Here is a 16301-nt window from a genome sequence, read left to right as displayed (position 1 = left end):
ATGTTCACATATAGAGCTTATGGGTGCCTTGCTTTAGGGAAGAGTGGGTGCCATGCTTTGAATAGTGGCGAAATACTAAGAGCATGGGTGCCATGCTTTAAATAGTGGCAGAATATTGCCATGCTATGCCATGCTTTAAATAGTGGCGGAATATTGGAGGGGATAGAGTGGGTGCCATGCTTTGGAGTAAAATGTGTACTATGCTTTAGAGTAGTGGGGGAAGGGGGGAAGAGGAAGAACACCGGGAAGAGGAGAAAGCAGGAGAGTGGAGGAGGGAGGGAGAGCGGGGGGATGTGAGGGAGGAGAGGGGGGAGGTGGGGAGAAAATAGGAAATGTGGAGGAGGAGAGAACAGAGGAGGAGAGATGAGGGTGCAGGGGAGGGAGAGCCAGGGTAGAGGTAGGGTCTAGGGTTGGGGGAGGGGAGGGAGTAGGATACGGGCCCGGATTAGGGCGAGGGTGGGGAGAAATGGGAAATGTGGAGGAGGAGAGAACAGAGAAGGAGAGGTGGGAGGGTGCAGGGGAAGGAGAGCAGGGGGAATGTGAGAGGGAGGAGAGGACAGAGAGGAGGAGAGAACAGAGAAGGAGAGGTGGGAGGGTGCAGGGGAAGGAGAGCACGGGGAATGTGAGAGAGGGGAGAGGACAGAGAGGAGGAGAGAACAGAGAAGGGGAGGTGGGAGGGTACAGGGGAGGCAGAGCAGGGGGAATGTGAGAGGGAGGAGGTGGGGAGGAAATGGGAAATGTGGAGGAGGAGGGAACAGAGAAGGAGAGATGGGAGGGTGCAGGGGAGGGAGAGCCAGGGTAGAGGTAGGGTCTAGGGTTGGGGGAGGGGAGGGGGTAGGATACGGGCCCGGATTAGGGCGAGGGTGGGGAGAAAATGGGAAATGTGGAGGAGGAGAGAACAGAGAAGGAGAGGTGGGAGGGTGCAGGGGAAGGAGAGCAGGGGGAATGTGAGAGAGGGGAGAGGACAGAGAGGAGGAGAGAACAGAGAAGGAGAGGTGGGAGGGTGCAGGGGAAGGAGAGCAGGGGGAATGTAAGAGAGGGGAGAGGACAGAGAGGAGGAGAGAACAGAGAAGGAGAGGTGGGAGGGTGCAGGGGAAGGAGAGCAGGGGGAATGTAAGAGAGGGGAGAGGACAGAGAGGAGGAGAGAACAGAGAAGGAGAGGTGGGAGGGTGCAGGGGAAGGAGAGCAGGGGGAATGTAAGAGAGGGGAGGACAGAGAGGAGGAGAGAACAGAGAAGGAGAGGTGGGAGGGTGCAGGGGAAGGAGAGCAGGGGGAATGTGAGAGAGGGGAGAGGACAGAGAGGAGGAGAGAACAGAGAAGGAGAGGTGGGAGGGTGCAGGGGAAGGAGAGCAGGGGGAATGTAAGAGAGGGGAGAGGACAGAGAGGAGGAGAGAACAGAGAAGGAGAGGTGGGAGGGTGCAGGGGAGGGAGAGCAGGGGGAATGTGAGAGAGGGGAGAGGACAGAGAGGAGGAGAGAACAGAGAAGGAGAGGTGGGAGGGTGCAGGGGAAGGAGAGCAGGGGGAATGTGAGAGAGGGGAGAGGACAGAGAGGAGGAGAGAACAGAGAAGGAGAGGTGGGAGGGTGCAGGGGAGGGAGAGCAGGGGGAATGTGAGAGAGGGGAGAGGACAGAGAGGAGGAGAGAACAGAGAAGGAGAGGTGGGAGGGTGCAGGGGAGGGAGAGCAGGGGGAATGTGAGAGAGGGGAGAGGACAGAGAGGAGGAGAGAACAGAGAAGGAGAGGTGGGAGGGTGCAGGGGAGGGAGAGCAGGGGGAATGTGAGAGGTGATAACATCATTTCACAATTTAAAAGGTTCAATTTGCAGCGCCGTCACGGAAAAAGCACCCAAGGTTCAGTAGTGACTTTCTGAAAGGTGGAGAGCCAAGTGCTGAAGAGCTGACCAGACTCAAACTGAACCCAACTGGTTTCAGGGGGGAAACAGGTTTCAGGGGGGAAAGAGGTTTCAGGGGGGAAACAGGTTTCAGGGGGGAAACAGGTTTCAGGGGGGAAAGGAACGTTTTTGGATTGTGGCTCTTGGAAGAATATGAATGTTTTTGTCAATGTGGCTCCTGAGTAACGTGGTTTAAGGCCTATGCTGTGAATTAGAGCTTCATAGAAAAGGTTTGTTATGCTGTGTGTAGGGTTAGGGTTAAAGCGTGGTGTTAGGGTTGTGTGAGGGATTTGAACAATAACTCATTGCACCTTCCCCAAGCCAATGAGGTAACTGTGATGTTTGTTGGTGATAACCAGGGCCCCTTCCCCAAGCCAATGAGGTAACTGTGATGTTTGTTGGTGATAACCAGGGCACCTTCCCCAAGCCAATGAGGTAACTGTGATGTTTGTTGGTGATAACCAGGGCACCTTCCCCAAGCCAATGAGGTAACTGTGATGTTTGTTGGTGATAACCAGGGCCCCTTCCCCAAGCCAATGAGGTAACTGTGATGTTTGTTGGTGATAACCAGGGCCCCTTCCCCAAGCCAATGAGGTAACTGTGATGTTTGTTGGTGATAACCAGGGCCCCTTCCCCAAGCCAATGAGGTAACTGTGATGTTTGTTGGTGATAACCAGGGCCCCTTCCCCCCGGCAGCTCAAATCAATCCACACAACATTGTCTTTCATGCCTGTTGGCAGCCTATTGATCAGCAGGTCAAACACAGCTCTGTACGGATTCATCAGCAGGTCAAACACAGGCTCTGTACGGGTTCTGTGAAGAGCAGTGTGCCGACGTGACTGATGTTACCCTGAAAGAGACGACCACAGCAGAGAAACAGGCACAAACTTGCTCCTGTCAAGTCTCTCATGACTGACTTGTTTGCCAGTTCCCTCTCGCACACACTCATTTCACTGTCTTTGTGCTGTGTGTTTGTGCTGTGTGTTTGTGTTGTGTGTTTGTGTTGTGTGTTTGTGTTGTGTGTTTGTGTTTTGTGTGTTTGTGTTGTGTGTTTGTGTTGTGTGTTTGTGTTGTGTGTTTGTGTTGTGTGTTTGTGTTGTGTGTTTGTGTTTGTACACTCATTTCTGACTGCATGCATTTTTTATATCGCCGGAGGTGTTTGTTGTCATCCTCTTGTGAACATTGGCGCTGAATAGATGGGTGTATTTTCAGCTCACTGGCTCTCTCATTGTGCTCTCCAGTCTAAAGCATGCCTCAAAGAGGCGCACAGACCTTGACACGCATACTTAGGAGTTGACATACAGTTGACAAGGGAAGATGTTTGCAAGGCAACGCTCCAACTGAATTAGATTGACTTCACACAGTACATCTAAATTAGATTGACTTGTTCACACAGTACATCTGAATTAGATTGACGTGTTCACACAGTACATCTGAATTAGATTGACTTGTTCACACAGTACATCTGAATTAGATTGACTTGTTCACACAGTACATCTGAATTAGATTGACATGTTCACACAGTACATCTGAATTAGATTGACTTGTTCACACAGCACATCTGAATTAGATTGACTTGTTCACACAGTACATCTGAATTAGATTGACTTGTTCACACGGTACATCTAAATTAGATTGACTTGTTCACACAGTACATCTGAATTAGATTGACTTGTTCACACAGCACATCTGAATTAGATTGACTTGTTCACACAGTACATCTGAATTAGATTGACTTGTTCACACAGTACATCTGAATTAGATTGACATGTTCACACAGTACATCTGAATTAGATTGACTTGTTCACACAGCACATCTGAATTAGATTGACTTGTTCACACAGTACATCTGAATTAGATTGACTTGTTCACACAGTACATCTGAATTAGATTGACGTGTTCACACAGTACATCTGAATTAGATTGACTTGTTCACACAGCACATCTGAATTAGATTGACTTGTTCACACAGTACATCTGAATTAGATTGACTTGTTCACACGGTACATCTAAATTAGATTGACGTGTTCACACAGTACATCTGAATTAGATTGACTTGTTCACACAGTACATCTGAATTAGATTGACTTGTTCACACAGTACATCTGAATTAGATTGACTTGTTCACACAGTACATCTGAATTAGATTGACTTGTTCACACAGTACATCTGAATTAGATTGACATGTTCACACAGTACATCTGAATTAGATTGACTTGTTCACACAGTACATCTGGCCAGATGTAGGGCAAGGAGATATAACTTACACACTGGGCATGTTTTAAGCTACTATTCAATTATAATGGAGTCAGTTGTGCACTTTGCAACTTTGTTTAGAAAGGCCTAGTTTATTTTCCTTACAATGATCCTGAATTCAAATCTGTCTGCAATGTTACTATATTATTACTAATGTGGGCTAAAAAATACAATTAATTTAACAATTTTATTCAACAATGTTTTTATTGAGAACATTATTTGACAAAAAATAAAAATGAATAAAAATGCACCCCCAATAGTTCTTCACTGAGACTGATTCTGACATGACATGGTTGGTTTCAGGTCCTGGGGCAGCACTCGGACGGCCGGTGGAAGGGCCACGTGCACGAGTCCCAGCGCGGAACAAACCATGTGGGCTTCTTCCCCCCATCAGTAGTGGAGGTGGTCAGTAGGAGAGCAGGTAGAAACATGAGAAGCTCGCACACTTTACTTTACTTTACTTTATTGATATTTAGCAGACGCCTTTATCCAAAGCGACATACAACCAGGATTACAACACAGTACAGCAATAAGAAAATTACATAACAGTTTTAGCGAACAAATGTATAAACAGCAATTTAAATTAAAATATATTTACAGACAAAAGAGCATACCACACACGCACTCACACACACACACACACACACACACACACACACACACACACACACACACACACACACACACATTAATAGGATTACTATGGCCAGATTGGGAAGTGTCAGCTCACCACTAAAGCCCTTACAGTCCAGGTTGGAATATTGTTTGTGTGTCTGTGTGTGTGTGCGTGTGTGTGTGTGTGCGTGTGCGTGTGCGTGTGCGTGTGCGTGTCAGTCCGACCCATCACCGCTCATGTTTTCATGTTGGGGTCCTATTGAAGCCGCACCCTGTCTCCCTCACCCTGTCTCCCTCACCCTAGGGGGCACTCTCTCCCGCAAAACCTCCTTACCCTGCAAACGACAACACCTCCTGTCCAGAGCTCCTCCCTCAAGCCTCGGCCCCGCCCCTCAGACCGACGACTCTTACACTCTTGGCTATGGACACGCAGGTACACACACACACACACACACACACACACACACACACACACACACACACACACACACACACACAGGTTTCTACCCTCTTCTTTTTTCTTTTTCACCAATTGTATTTGGCCCATTCCCCCTGCTTTGCCGGTCGTTGCTCCACCCCTTCTGCTGATCTGGGGAGAGTTGTAGACTAGCACATGCTTCCTCCGATACATGTGCAGTCAACAGCTGCTTCTTTACACCTGACAGCGAGGAGTTTCAATGGCAGGACGTAGCGCATGGGACGATCACGCTATTCCCTCCAGTTCCCCTCTCCCGGAACCGGCGCCCGACCGACCAGAGGAGGCGCTAGTGCAGCGGCCAGGACCCTTCATTCGGCTTCCCACCCACAGACACGCCCAATTGTGCCTGTATGGACGCCGGACCAAGCCGGAGGCAACACAGGGGCTTGAACCTGCGACCCTTTTGTTGATAGGCAGGGAAATACTGCTGCACTACCCGGATGCCCGCTACACTCCCTTTCGATCTCTGCTTCTTTTTACCATCTGTAAGATATTCAGGTCCTCCCCAGTCAGTTTATTTCCCCTGAGGACCTGGTTCACCCCGTTCCTCCCAAACAAGCACCCTGATCTCAGGCTCCCCTCTGGGCTCCTGGCTGCTCACCCTGATCTCAGGCTCCCCTCTGGGCTCCTGGCTGCTCACCCTGATCTCAGGCTCCCCTCTGGGCTCCTGGCTGCTCACCCTGATCTCAGGCTCTCCTCTGGGCTCCTGGCTGCTCACCCTGATCTCAGGCTCCCCTCTGGGCTCCTGGCTGCTCACCCTGATCTCAGGCTCTCCTCTGGGCTCCTGGCTGCTCACCCTGATCTCAGGCTCCCCTCTGGGCTCCTGGCTGCTCACCCTGATCTCAGGCTCTCCTCTGGGCTCCTGGCTGCTCACCCTGATCTCAGGCTCCCCTCTGGGCTCCTGGCTGCTCACCCTGATCTCAGGCTCTCCTCTGGGCTCCTGGCTGCTCACCCTGATCTCAGGCTCCCCTCTGGGCTCCTGGCTGCTCACCCTGATCCCATCATGCCAATAGTGCAGGCGAGGCCATGCAGCAGCTGAGCTGCAGTCGCGCAGCGGGCTCATAGTTTTATCCCACTTGTCTGAAGCTAGGTTAAAGCAAAGCGAAGTTACAAAGCTGTTTCCATCTCTATGGCAACGATAAAACGCTGGGTCCAGCCAACCAATTAAAATGTAAAACCAATCAATGAGCCCATCTGCGACCTTACACATCTCCACAGGTGTGTAAGACACTGTCCACATCTCCACAGGTGTGTAAGACACTGTCCACAACACACACTTCTGTCTTTTTGATGTCATTTGTGTTTTCAGACACTGTGGACAGACACAAGTGTGTGTGTTTGTTAGGTGCTCCAGCTGGCAGTCAGCTCTCAGACCCAACTAGTCCTGCTAGCCCCACTCAGGACATTTGGGTCCTGAGGAACTCTTCCACTGGTAAGAGTGTGTGGGCCCCTAACAACCCCCACCTCCCACCCTGTGTGAACCCCCATAGACCAGCTTCTCACCCCGTGTGTGTGTGTGTGTGTGTGTGTGTGTGTGTGTGTTTCTAGTTGTCTCATTTTTAAAATGAGGAACTCAAGGATTACAAATACAATGTGTCGTCTTTATACCCCCCGCCCCCAAATCTGCAAACCGACTGTATATGAAGCTTAACTCCCCGTCTTGCCTACGCTGCCGCCCTGTAAATCCCAACCCAACCCCCCAAAACCCCCAACCCCCCCAACCCCCCAACCCCCCCAACCCCCCTCACCTAAGAGGCTCATGATCCAGTTGAATGATCCAGTGAGCATTGTTGCATCTCAGCACTTACTGCTCCCTTAAACCCCCCACCCCCCGTATTACTCCTGACCCACTGATATCTCTGGCTTTTCTTCAGCTTGCTGGTCTACCTGCCTCCACCCTGACAGCCAGTAGTGTTACAGTAGTGTTACAGTAGTGTTACAGTAGTGTTACAGTAGTGTTACAGTAGTGTTAAACATGTTAACCAAAAACATCCAAATGTTTATCTTAACAATTTAATCAAGAGAAATAGGAGTTAAATAGGAGACTAAACGACCTATTAAGATTGGATTTTTTGCAGTACAACTCGGTTATCGATGACACTTCTCTACCACACTTCTCAACCTTCTCACCTCTTTTTGCTGTTCTCTCTCTCTCTCCCTCCCTCCCTCTCTCTCTCTCAGGGGACAGAAACAGCGTTGGTAGTGCGGGCAGTGGAGGCAGCAGCCGCAGCGCCGGTAGCGGCCAGAGCTCAGGGAGCGCAACTCAAACGCGCCACAACTCTGACACGGGCAAGGTCAGCTCTGCAGATCTACAAGTCATCTAGTTTCATATCAAGCAGGGTTCCCACAGCTCTGCAGATCTACAAGTCATCTAGTTTCATATCAAGCAGGGTTCCCACAGCTCTGCAGATCTACAAGTCATCTAGTTTCATATCAAGCAGGGTTCCCACAGCTCTGCAGATCTACAAGTCATCTAGTTTCATATCAAGCAGGGTTCCCACAGCTCTGCAGATATACAAGTCATCTAGTTTCATATCAAGCAGGGTTCCCACAGCTCTGCAGATATACAAATCATCTAGTTTCATATCAAGCAGGGTTCCCACAGCTCTGCAGATCTACAAGTCATCTAGTTTCATATCAAGCAGGGTTCCCACAGCTCTGCAGATCTACAAGTCATCTAGTTTCATATCAAGCAGGGTTCCCACAGCTCTGCAGATCTACAAGTCATCTAGTTTCATATCAAGCAGGGTTCCCACAGCGCTGCAGATATACAAGTCATCTAGTTTCATATCAAGCAGGGTTCCACGGGTCCTTGAAATCCTTGAAAGTTTATGAATTTGAGGGGGGGCAATAAAGGCCTTGCAAGAAGTTCTTTTGATATTTTTTTAACTTAATGTGTAACACAGGAGTTGAGAAGTGTTCACACATTCAAACTATGCTGTGTTGCGCCCGTGAATTTGAGGGAATTGGCCTGGAAAGTCCTTGAAATTGATGTTTAAGGAGGTGTGGGAACCCTGATTTCAAGTCTTAAAATCTAGTATCAGTTAATTTATCCCACCTCATTGGCATATATATCCCCTTGCTTTAAGAAAAATAAGATTTTTAGAGTCAATACTAAATTAATTGACTGTGTAAGCCTCTTTAAAGAATCATAATATTATCTAATGTGTTTCAGCAGTGCTGTTTACTGTGCCGTTTCCTCCTCTGTGTTTGTGTGTGTAGCTGGCTCCCTCTGCTGGCGAGTCCGCAGATCGTCTCCACACTGCAGACACAGACCAGAGCAAACAGGCTGACAGGTCCACAGGTCAGTCAGCCAATCAAACCTCTCCCTTAGCCCTTGTTCACACAGGACGCCGAACGTAAGTAGAACTGAAGCTTGAATCAGGCACAAGCTGAACTGACGCCTAACCGTTCACACAAGAAGCCTTCTCTTTTCCTCTCAGCGCCTCCTCGGCGCACCTTGAACCCGCCCACAACTCGCATTGACTTCATGCCTGGCAGCTTCACGCGTCACGCTTGGAAAATAGGCGTGAATCCTGAACGATCGCTTGAGCAAGGCGTGAGCGTGGCTTCAGCAAGGCTTCATTCAGCCTGTTTGTTTTGTCTTGTTTGTGTACTGCTCTATTAAACATTTTTAAATAAAAATATTGGGGGGGGGGGGGAAGTAGGGTGATTGCTTGTGGTTGTTTTAGGAGTGATAATGTGTGTTTGAATTGTAGGTGGTCCCCATCGGCAGGTCGGCGCTCCTCAGAAAGGCTTTGTCAGGCCAGAGCAGCTGATGGAGGGCAAGGTGAGTTCAGTGTGTGTGTGAGTGAGAGAGAATCACATTGTATCGCACAATGTCCCTTCTCCCTCCCCTGATATGTGAAGCGCTTTGAGTGTCTTGAAAGGCGCTATATAAATCCAATCAATTATTATTATTATTATAAAGTGCTATTTATTTTTGATTTAAGCTTTAACCAGGTTTGTCCCATTGAGATTTGCCTTTAAATTCATTGAGAGTAACTAGGTCCTGTAGTTGAAGCCCATTCTGCAGGCTCTTCCAAGCAGCATTCTGCTGCAGAAAACATCAAGGCCTTCTTGCCCAACTCAGTCCAAGCTTTAGGAACAGTCATAAGCAAAGTGTTCATGAGACTGGAACCCATAAGTGTTCATGAGACTGTAACCCATACGTGCTGCTTCTGAGACAGACAGACAGATAAAGAACAGGGGAGTCTGCCTACTAGAATGGCTTTATAGATCAAAACATAGCAGTGACTAAGCTGATGTGTGGACAGAGCAGGCAGAGCAGAGTACAATAATGACCCAGTGGTGAGTGAGGCCTCTACACTTTGATACACAGTATCCTGATACACAGTATCCTGATACACAGCATCCTGATACACAGTATCCAATCTGAGAAGCCACAGTCTATCAGTCTGGTGACTTAGGCTACGTTCACACTCTGTTATTTCCATCAGTCTTTTGTGTTGCTGCCTTCGGCTCTGGTGAAATAAAATCGATCTCCTTGCTCAGCTTTAACATGACGGTGGTTTTCAATTGTTTTGAGAGAGAAAAAGTCCGCTCCTCGGGAAGCCCTTTGTAGTTGCGTGTAACTGTACTGTGCTGTTATATGTGGTGGAGATGAGCCATTAGATCTTCTCTGCTCTTAGGATTCTGAGGCCATCTACCAGTGGCTGTGTGAGTTCCAGCTGGAGCAGTACACCTCCAACTTCATCAAAGCAGGATATGATGTACCCACCATCAGCCGCATGACCCCTGAGGTGTGTGTAAACAAAGGCAAAAAAGTCTTTAAATCTGTAAATCTCTAAATATAAGTATACCACTACAAAAGTTCAATGGACAAACCAAAGAGGACCCTGGAGCACACGATTCACTGGAAAATTGCTTTATTCAATGACTAACGTTTCGACGCCTGCTGCGTCTTCATCAGAGTCAAAAAGACTCCTCTTTGGTTTGTCCATTGAACTTTTGTCGTGATACTGTCCTGTCCTGAGAGCACCGACCTCCTTTTGTGGAGGGGCTGAGACTCCTTTTGTATAAGTATACCACTCTCTTTGTTACCTGTTTTTCATTTGCTTGCAAATCTGCCCCAATAGATTGATTAAATGCATCATATTAAAATGTAGCATTTATTTTCTTACATTCTGTGATGTGTTTATTTATACTACTATTTATGCTGCAGTATACAGTAGTCTTGTTTTGCCTAAAGGCACTAACAAAACATGGCTTTGGTTCCCACTAGGACCACTGCACTCATGGATCACACGTCATCTGTGTTGTTCTCTGCATGGATCCTGTCACCTTATTGGTTGCAGCATGTGTTCTCTGCATGGATCCTGTCACCTTATTGGTTGCAGCATGTGTTCTCTGCATGGATCCTGTCACCTTATTGGTTGCAGCATGTGTTCTCTGCATGGTCCCTGTCACCTTATTGGTTGCAGCATGTGTTCTCTGCATGGATCCTGTCACCTGTCACCTTATTGGTTGCAGCATGTGTTCTCTGCATGGATCCTGTCACCTTATTGGTTGCAGCATGTGTTCTCTGCATGGATCCTGTCACCTTATTGGTTGCAGCATGTGTATTCATCTAGTGTGTTATATCATATTCAATGGCTGACTAAACATGTGGTTGTTCTTCAGGACTTAACAGCCATCGGTGTGACCAAGCCAGGCCACCGTAAGAAGATCTCCATAGAGATTGGCAACCTGAGCATCCCAGAGTGGCTGCCTGATTATATTCCTGTAAGAAACACATTGGAAAATCCATAAAGTGACACTGCTGCTTCAGCTATTTCTCATAGTTTTGCCATAATACTTTCAATTACGGCCGGGCAATATATCGATATTATATTGATATTGTGATATGATTAGATGTCGTCTTACATTTTGGATATCGTGATAAGGCATAAGGCTGCATTATAGTAAAGTGATGTCATTTTCTGAACTTACCAGACTGTTCTATTATTTGCCTTTACCCACTTAGTCATTATATCCACATTACTTATTATTTATCAAAAGTCTTCAAAAAGCACCAATAGTCGTCCCTAAAATATTGTTGCAATGTCAAAAGAGATATTTGGTCAAAAAATACTGCGATATCGTGAAAATATCGTGATACTTGATTATGTCCACATCACCCAGCCCTATCTTGTTTTAATAAAAGTGCTTGTGACATGTCATATGTGGCTTTGACTTACAACTGAACATTTAGCCCACTTCATAGAAAATACACAGATATATATATCGTGTATCCATTCAGCCTAAAAATACAGAGATATGATTTTTGGTCCATATCGCCAGCCCTCGTTTAAATCTGTGATCTCCAACCACGTGCCATAATGACACGAGGTTTTCCTTCCATACAAAGAATACATAAACCAAGCAAGCACATCATATCTACCTTATTTTTGAATGTCCCACTGTAAAAAAATAATTGTGGGTACAAGGTCCGGTTTAACGTGACTTGTTGCAGCTTGCCATTTCCTTTGTTATACTCGGCTGCAGACCCGAATTATAAACCGGAAACTGGAGTACGTTATAAAAGTTATAAATATAATCACGTTATAAACAACTAACCAACGGTGGGGGTCTCAATATTGCCGGGCAGCAAGCCTTCTCTCTGTGCCACCAAGTCAGACTGATTGAAGGAGGTTTTCTCAGGGCTTTAAATGACTCTTTCCTCTGGCTGTCGACATTCAAAACTGACTGAGGATCGAACCCACAACCTCAAAAGTCACTGAGGCTCAAACCCACAAGCTCCAAACTGCTAGACAGCAATCCAACTCTCTGAGCTAGTGGGTCATAGTGATTAAGACTAGAAGATTAAAATATAGTCTTTATGCATCTTAAAATATGTTTTGAAGGGACCTTTTAAGTTGAATAGTATTTGAATTATATGAATATGACGTGAGTTTCTATTCGCCTTGCACAGAACACCTTTTCCTTTTATACTTGAGTACATTTCAGAGCCTGTACTTTTTTCCTTTTACTTGAGTAATTAAGTTGAATCAGTGCTTCTGCTTTACCAGACTTTTTTTTACACAAATAACTGTACTTCTACTTAATCAGAGCAACAATGTGATTACATTTTGAATGACAAGAAAAAATTACACATCTGTGCAATAGGCTAAGTAGGCCGAAATACCTCAGATTTACAATTGTAACGTTCCATATAATGAAGTATCTCATGCTTGTTGATTTAATGATTGTTTTGCACCTGCTGCTCACGTTTGAGATACTTCTGGCTCGCCTGGAAAGAAGGTGGGAGCAGCCGAGCACAGTCAGCCAATCAGAGGCAGAGAGGGGCGGGTCATGCCTTCGCCATCATGGGAAAAAAAATATTGCGCCCCCGAACGACACGGCTGTAGAGCAGAATGGCTCTGCTGTAAAATCCTCATAGACGTTTTTTTTTGGTCAAGTTAAAACAGTCTATTACTCCGGAAGTGGAAGAAGCACCCATCAGGCATCATGGCAGCTAGAAATAAGGTGGATAGGATTTCAGACGACAAAGGTCATCTGTCGCCCCTCTGTCTCTGTGTCTCCCTCTGTTCTGTCCCTCTCTGTCTCTGCCCATGTCACTGTCCCTCTCTGTCTCTGTCCCTCTCAGCCGGACCTGGGGGAGTGGGTGAGCGTGATTGGGCTGCCTCAGTACCAGAAGAGACTGTGCGAGAATGGCTACGACTCCATCACTATCGTCAAAGACATTACCTGGGAGGAACTGCAAGAGATAGGCATCACTAAACTGGGTGAGGGATTTGACTGTCACAGACTAGTCTCGCTGGCCAGCCTCCCCTCGCTTCTGTGAGAGGAGTCTGGCTGCACGGAAACAGGCAACTGGGATAAACCCTCCCCTGCTCTACAGCTGCTCTCCCATTGGAGCGACTGTTTCGGTGGCAGCCGGATGTCCGCTCCCGGCTTATTACAAACTCTGTCATTGGCTCCGACCATGTCAATCAGAGCGGCTTCCGCTCCCTCCTCCCTGTGTGTCGCTGTAAATAGTGCCCTGCCGCCTCAGTGAAAACAACAACGCTAACTAGCTCGCAAGCTAACGGCAGAAACCTACACGCTAGCTCGTTGCTACACGCTGAAAATGGCAAGTTGGATTGTTGGAAACTATTTTCCAAGGGCACTGCCGCTAAGCGCCGCCCATCACAATCCCACTATGGAGACCTGCGGCGCCAGACTCCTCGGACGGAAGGGAGAGGAGGCTGGCCAGCGAGACGTCACAGACAGACTATTAAAGCAGCCATGAGGAACTTTCATTTGTGTTGGTTTTAGCGGCCCCTAGATTTTTCTCACATCAAAGTGGAGTCACAAGCCAAAAAAGCTTGGGAACATTGCATTAAGATGTATTATAAGCACCAGGAACAAGCTTTTATAGCTGTGTTTACTAATGTTCCTTTATGACAGAGCATAGATGGTGTCATGTTCCTTTATGACAGAGCATAGATGGTGTAATGTTCCTTTATGACAGAGCATAGATGGTGTCATGTTCCTTTATGACAGAGCATAGATGGTGTAATGTTCCTTTATGACAGAGCATAGATGGTGTGATGTTCCTTTATGACAGAGCATAGATGGTGTCATGTTCCTTTATGACAGAGCATAGATGGTGTGATGTTCCTTTATGACAGAGCATAGATGGTGTGATGTTCCTTTATGACAGAGCATAGATGGTGTAACGTTCCTTTATGACAGAGCATAGATGGTGTAATGTTCCTTTATGACAGAGCATAGATGGTGTAATGTTCCTTTATGACAGAGCATAGATGGTGTCATGTTCCTTTATGACAGAGCATAGATGGTGTGATGTTCCTTTATGACAGAGCATAGATGGTGTAATGTTCCTTTATGACAGAGCATAGATGGTGTAATGTTCCTTTATGACAGAGCATAGATGGTGTAATGTTCCTTTATGACAGAGCATAGATGGTGTAATGTTCCTTTATGACAGAGCATAGATGGTGTGATGTTCCTTTATGACAGAGCATAGATGGTGTAACGTTCCTTTATGACAGAGCATAGATGGTGTGATGTTCCTTTATGACAGAGCATAGATGGTGTAATGTTCCTTTATGACAGAGCATAGATGGTGTAATGTTCCTTTATGACAGAGCATAGATGGTGTAATGTTCCTTTATGACAGAGCATAGATGGTGTAATGTTCCTTTATGACAGAGCATAGATGGTGTGATGTTCCTTTATGACAGAGCATAGATGGTGTAACGTTCCTTTATGACAGAGCATAGATGGTGTCATGTTCCTTTATGACAGAGCATAGATGGTGTGATGTTCCTTTATGACAGAGCATAGATGGTGTGATGTTCCTTTATGACAGAGCATAGATGGTGTGATGTTCCTTTATGACAGAGCATAGATGGTCTAATGTTCCTTTATGACAGAGCATAGATGGTGTCATGTTCCTTTATGACAGAGCATAGATGGCGTCATGTTCCTTTATGACAGAGCATAGATGGCGTCATGTTCCTTTATGACAGAGCATAGATGGCGTAATGTTCCTTTATGACAGAGCATAGATGGCGTAATGTTCCTTTATGACAGAGCATAGATGGCGTAATGTTCCTTTATGACAGAGCATAGATGGCGTCATGTTCCTTTATGACAGAGCATAGATGGCGTCATGTTCCTTTATGACAGAGCATAGATGGCGTAATGTTCCTTTATGACAGAGCATAGATGGCGTAATGTTCCTTTATGACAGAGCATAGATGGCGTAATGTTCCTTTATGACAGAGCATAGATGGTCTAATGTTCCTTTATGACAGAGCATAGATGGTCTAATGTTCCTTTATGACAGAGCATAGATGGTGTAATGTTCCTTTATGACAGAGCATAGATGGTGTCATGTTCCTTTATGACAGAGCATAGATGGTGTCATGTTCCTTTATGACAGAGCATAGATGGTGTCATGTTCCTTTATGACAGAGCATAGATGGTCTAATGTTCCTTTATGACAGAGCATAGATGGTGTCATGTTCCTTTATGACAGAGCATAGATGGTGTCATGTTCCTTTATGACAGAGCATAGATGGTGTCATGTTCCTTTATGACAGAGCATAGATGGTGTAACGTTCCTTTATGACAGAGCATAGATGGTGTAACGTTCCTTTATGACAGAGCATAGATGGTGTAACGTTCCTTTATGACAGAGCATAGATGGTGTAATGTTCCTTTATGACAGAGCATAGATGGTGTAATGTTCCTTTATGACAGAGCATAGATGGTGTAACGTTCCTTTATGACAGAGCATAGATGGTGTAACGTTCCTTTATGACAGAGCATAGATGGTGTAACGTTCCTTTATGACAGAGCATAGATGGTGTAATGTTCCTTTATGACAGAGCATAGATGGTGTAATGTTCCTTTATGACAGAGCATAGATGGTCTAATGTTCCTTTATGACAGAGCATAGATGGTCTAATATTCCTTTATGACAGAGCATAGATGGTGTAATGTTCCTTTATGACAGAGCATAGATGGTGTAATGTTCCTTTATGACAGAGCATAGATGGTGTCATGTTCCTTTATGACAGAGCATAGATGGTGTAATGTTCCTTTATGACAGAGCATAGATGGTGTGATGTTCCTTTATGACAGAGCATAGATGGTGTCATGTTCCTTTATGACAGAGCATAGATGGTGTAAAGGAACATTACACCATCTATGCTCTGTCATAAAGGAACATTACACCATCTATGCTCTGTCATAAAGGAACATCACACCATCTATGCTCTGTCATAAAGGAACATTACACCATCTATGCTCTGTCATAAAGGAACATGACACCATCTATGCTCTGTCATAAAGGAACATTACACCATCTATGCTCTGTCGTAAAGGAACATTACACCATCTATGCTCTGTCATAAAGGAACATTACACCATCTATGCTCTGTCATAAAGGAACATTACACCGTCTATGCTCTGTCATAAAGGAACATTACACCGTCTATGCTCTGTCATAAAGGAACATTACACCGTCTATGCTCTGTCATAAAGGAACATTACACCGTCTATGCTCTGTCATAAAGGAACATTAC

At 46.0% G+C, this 16301-nt stretch overlaps 1 protein-coding gene across 1 annotated transcript in view; it reads left to right on the top strand.

Annotated features, from left to right (window-relative positions):
- The window catches only part of LOC310774998 (caskin-2-like), a gene marked incomplete at both ends in the record, with an annotated part of 69504 nt that overhangs the window by 44862 nt on the left and 8341 nt on the right, over nt 1–16301 (top strand). The window contains 9 exons of the mRNA XM_083635076.1: nt 4449–4566; nt 5065–5193; nt 6584–6670; nt 7420–7532; nt 8461–8542; nt 8958–9028; nt 9891–10001; nt 10882–10983; nt 12848–12986. Coding sequence (XP_083491202.1) covers nt 4449–4566; nt 5065–5193; nt 6584–6670; nt 7420–7532; nt 8461–8542; nt 8958–9028; nt 9891–10001; nt 10882–10983; nt 12848–12986 — 952 coding nt within the window. The remainder of the gene's footprint in view (nt 1–4448; nt 4567–5064; nt 5194–6583; nt 6671–7419; nt 7533–8460; nt 8543–8957; nt 9029–9890; nt 10002–10881; nt 10984–12847; nt 12987–16301) is intronic.

This window comes from Poromitra crassiceps (assembly GCF_964638095.1).
Source record: "Poromitra crassiceps genome assembly, chromosome: 4".
NCBI classification, from domain to species: Eukaryota; Metazoa; Chordata; class Actinopteri; order Beryciformes; family Melamphaidae; genus Poromitra; species Poromitra crassiceps.
Note: the sequence above shows the minus strand (reverse complement) of the source record. Positions and strands in the feature narration are given on the sequence as shown.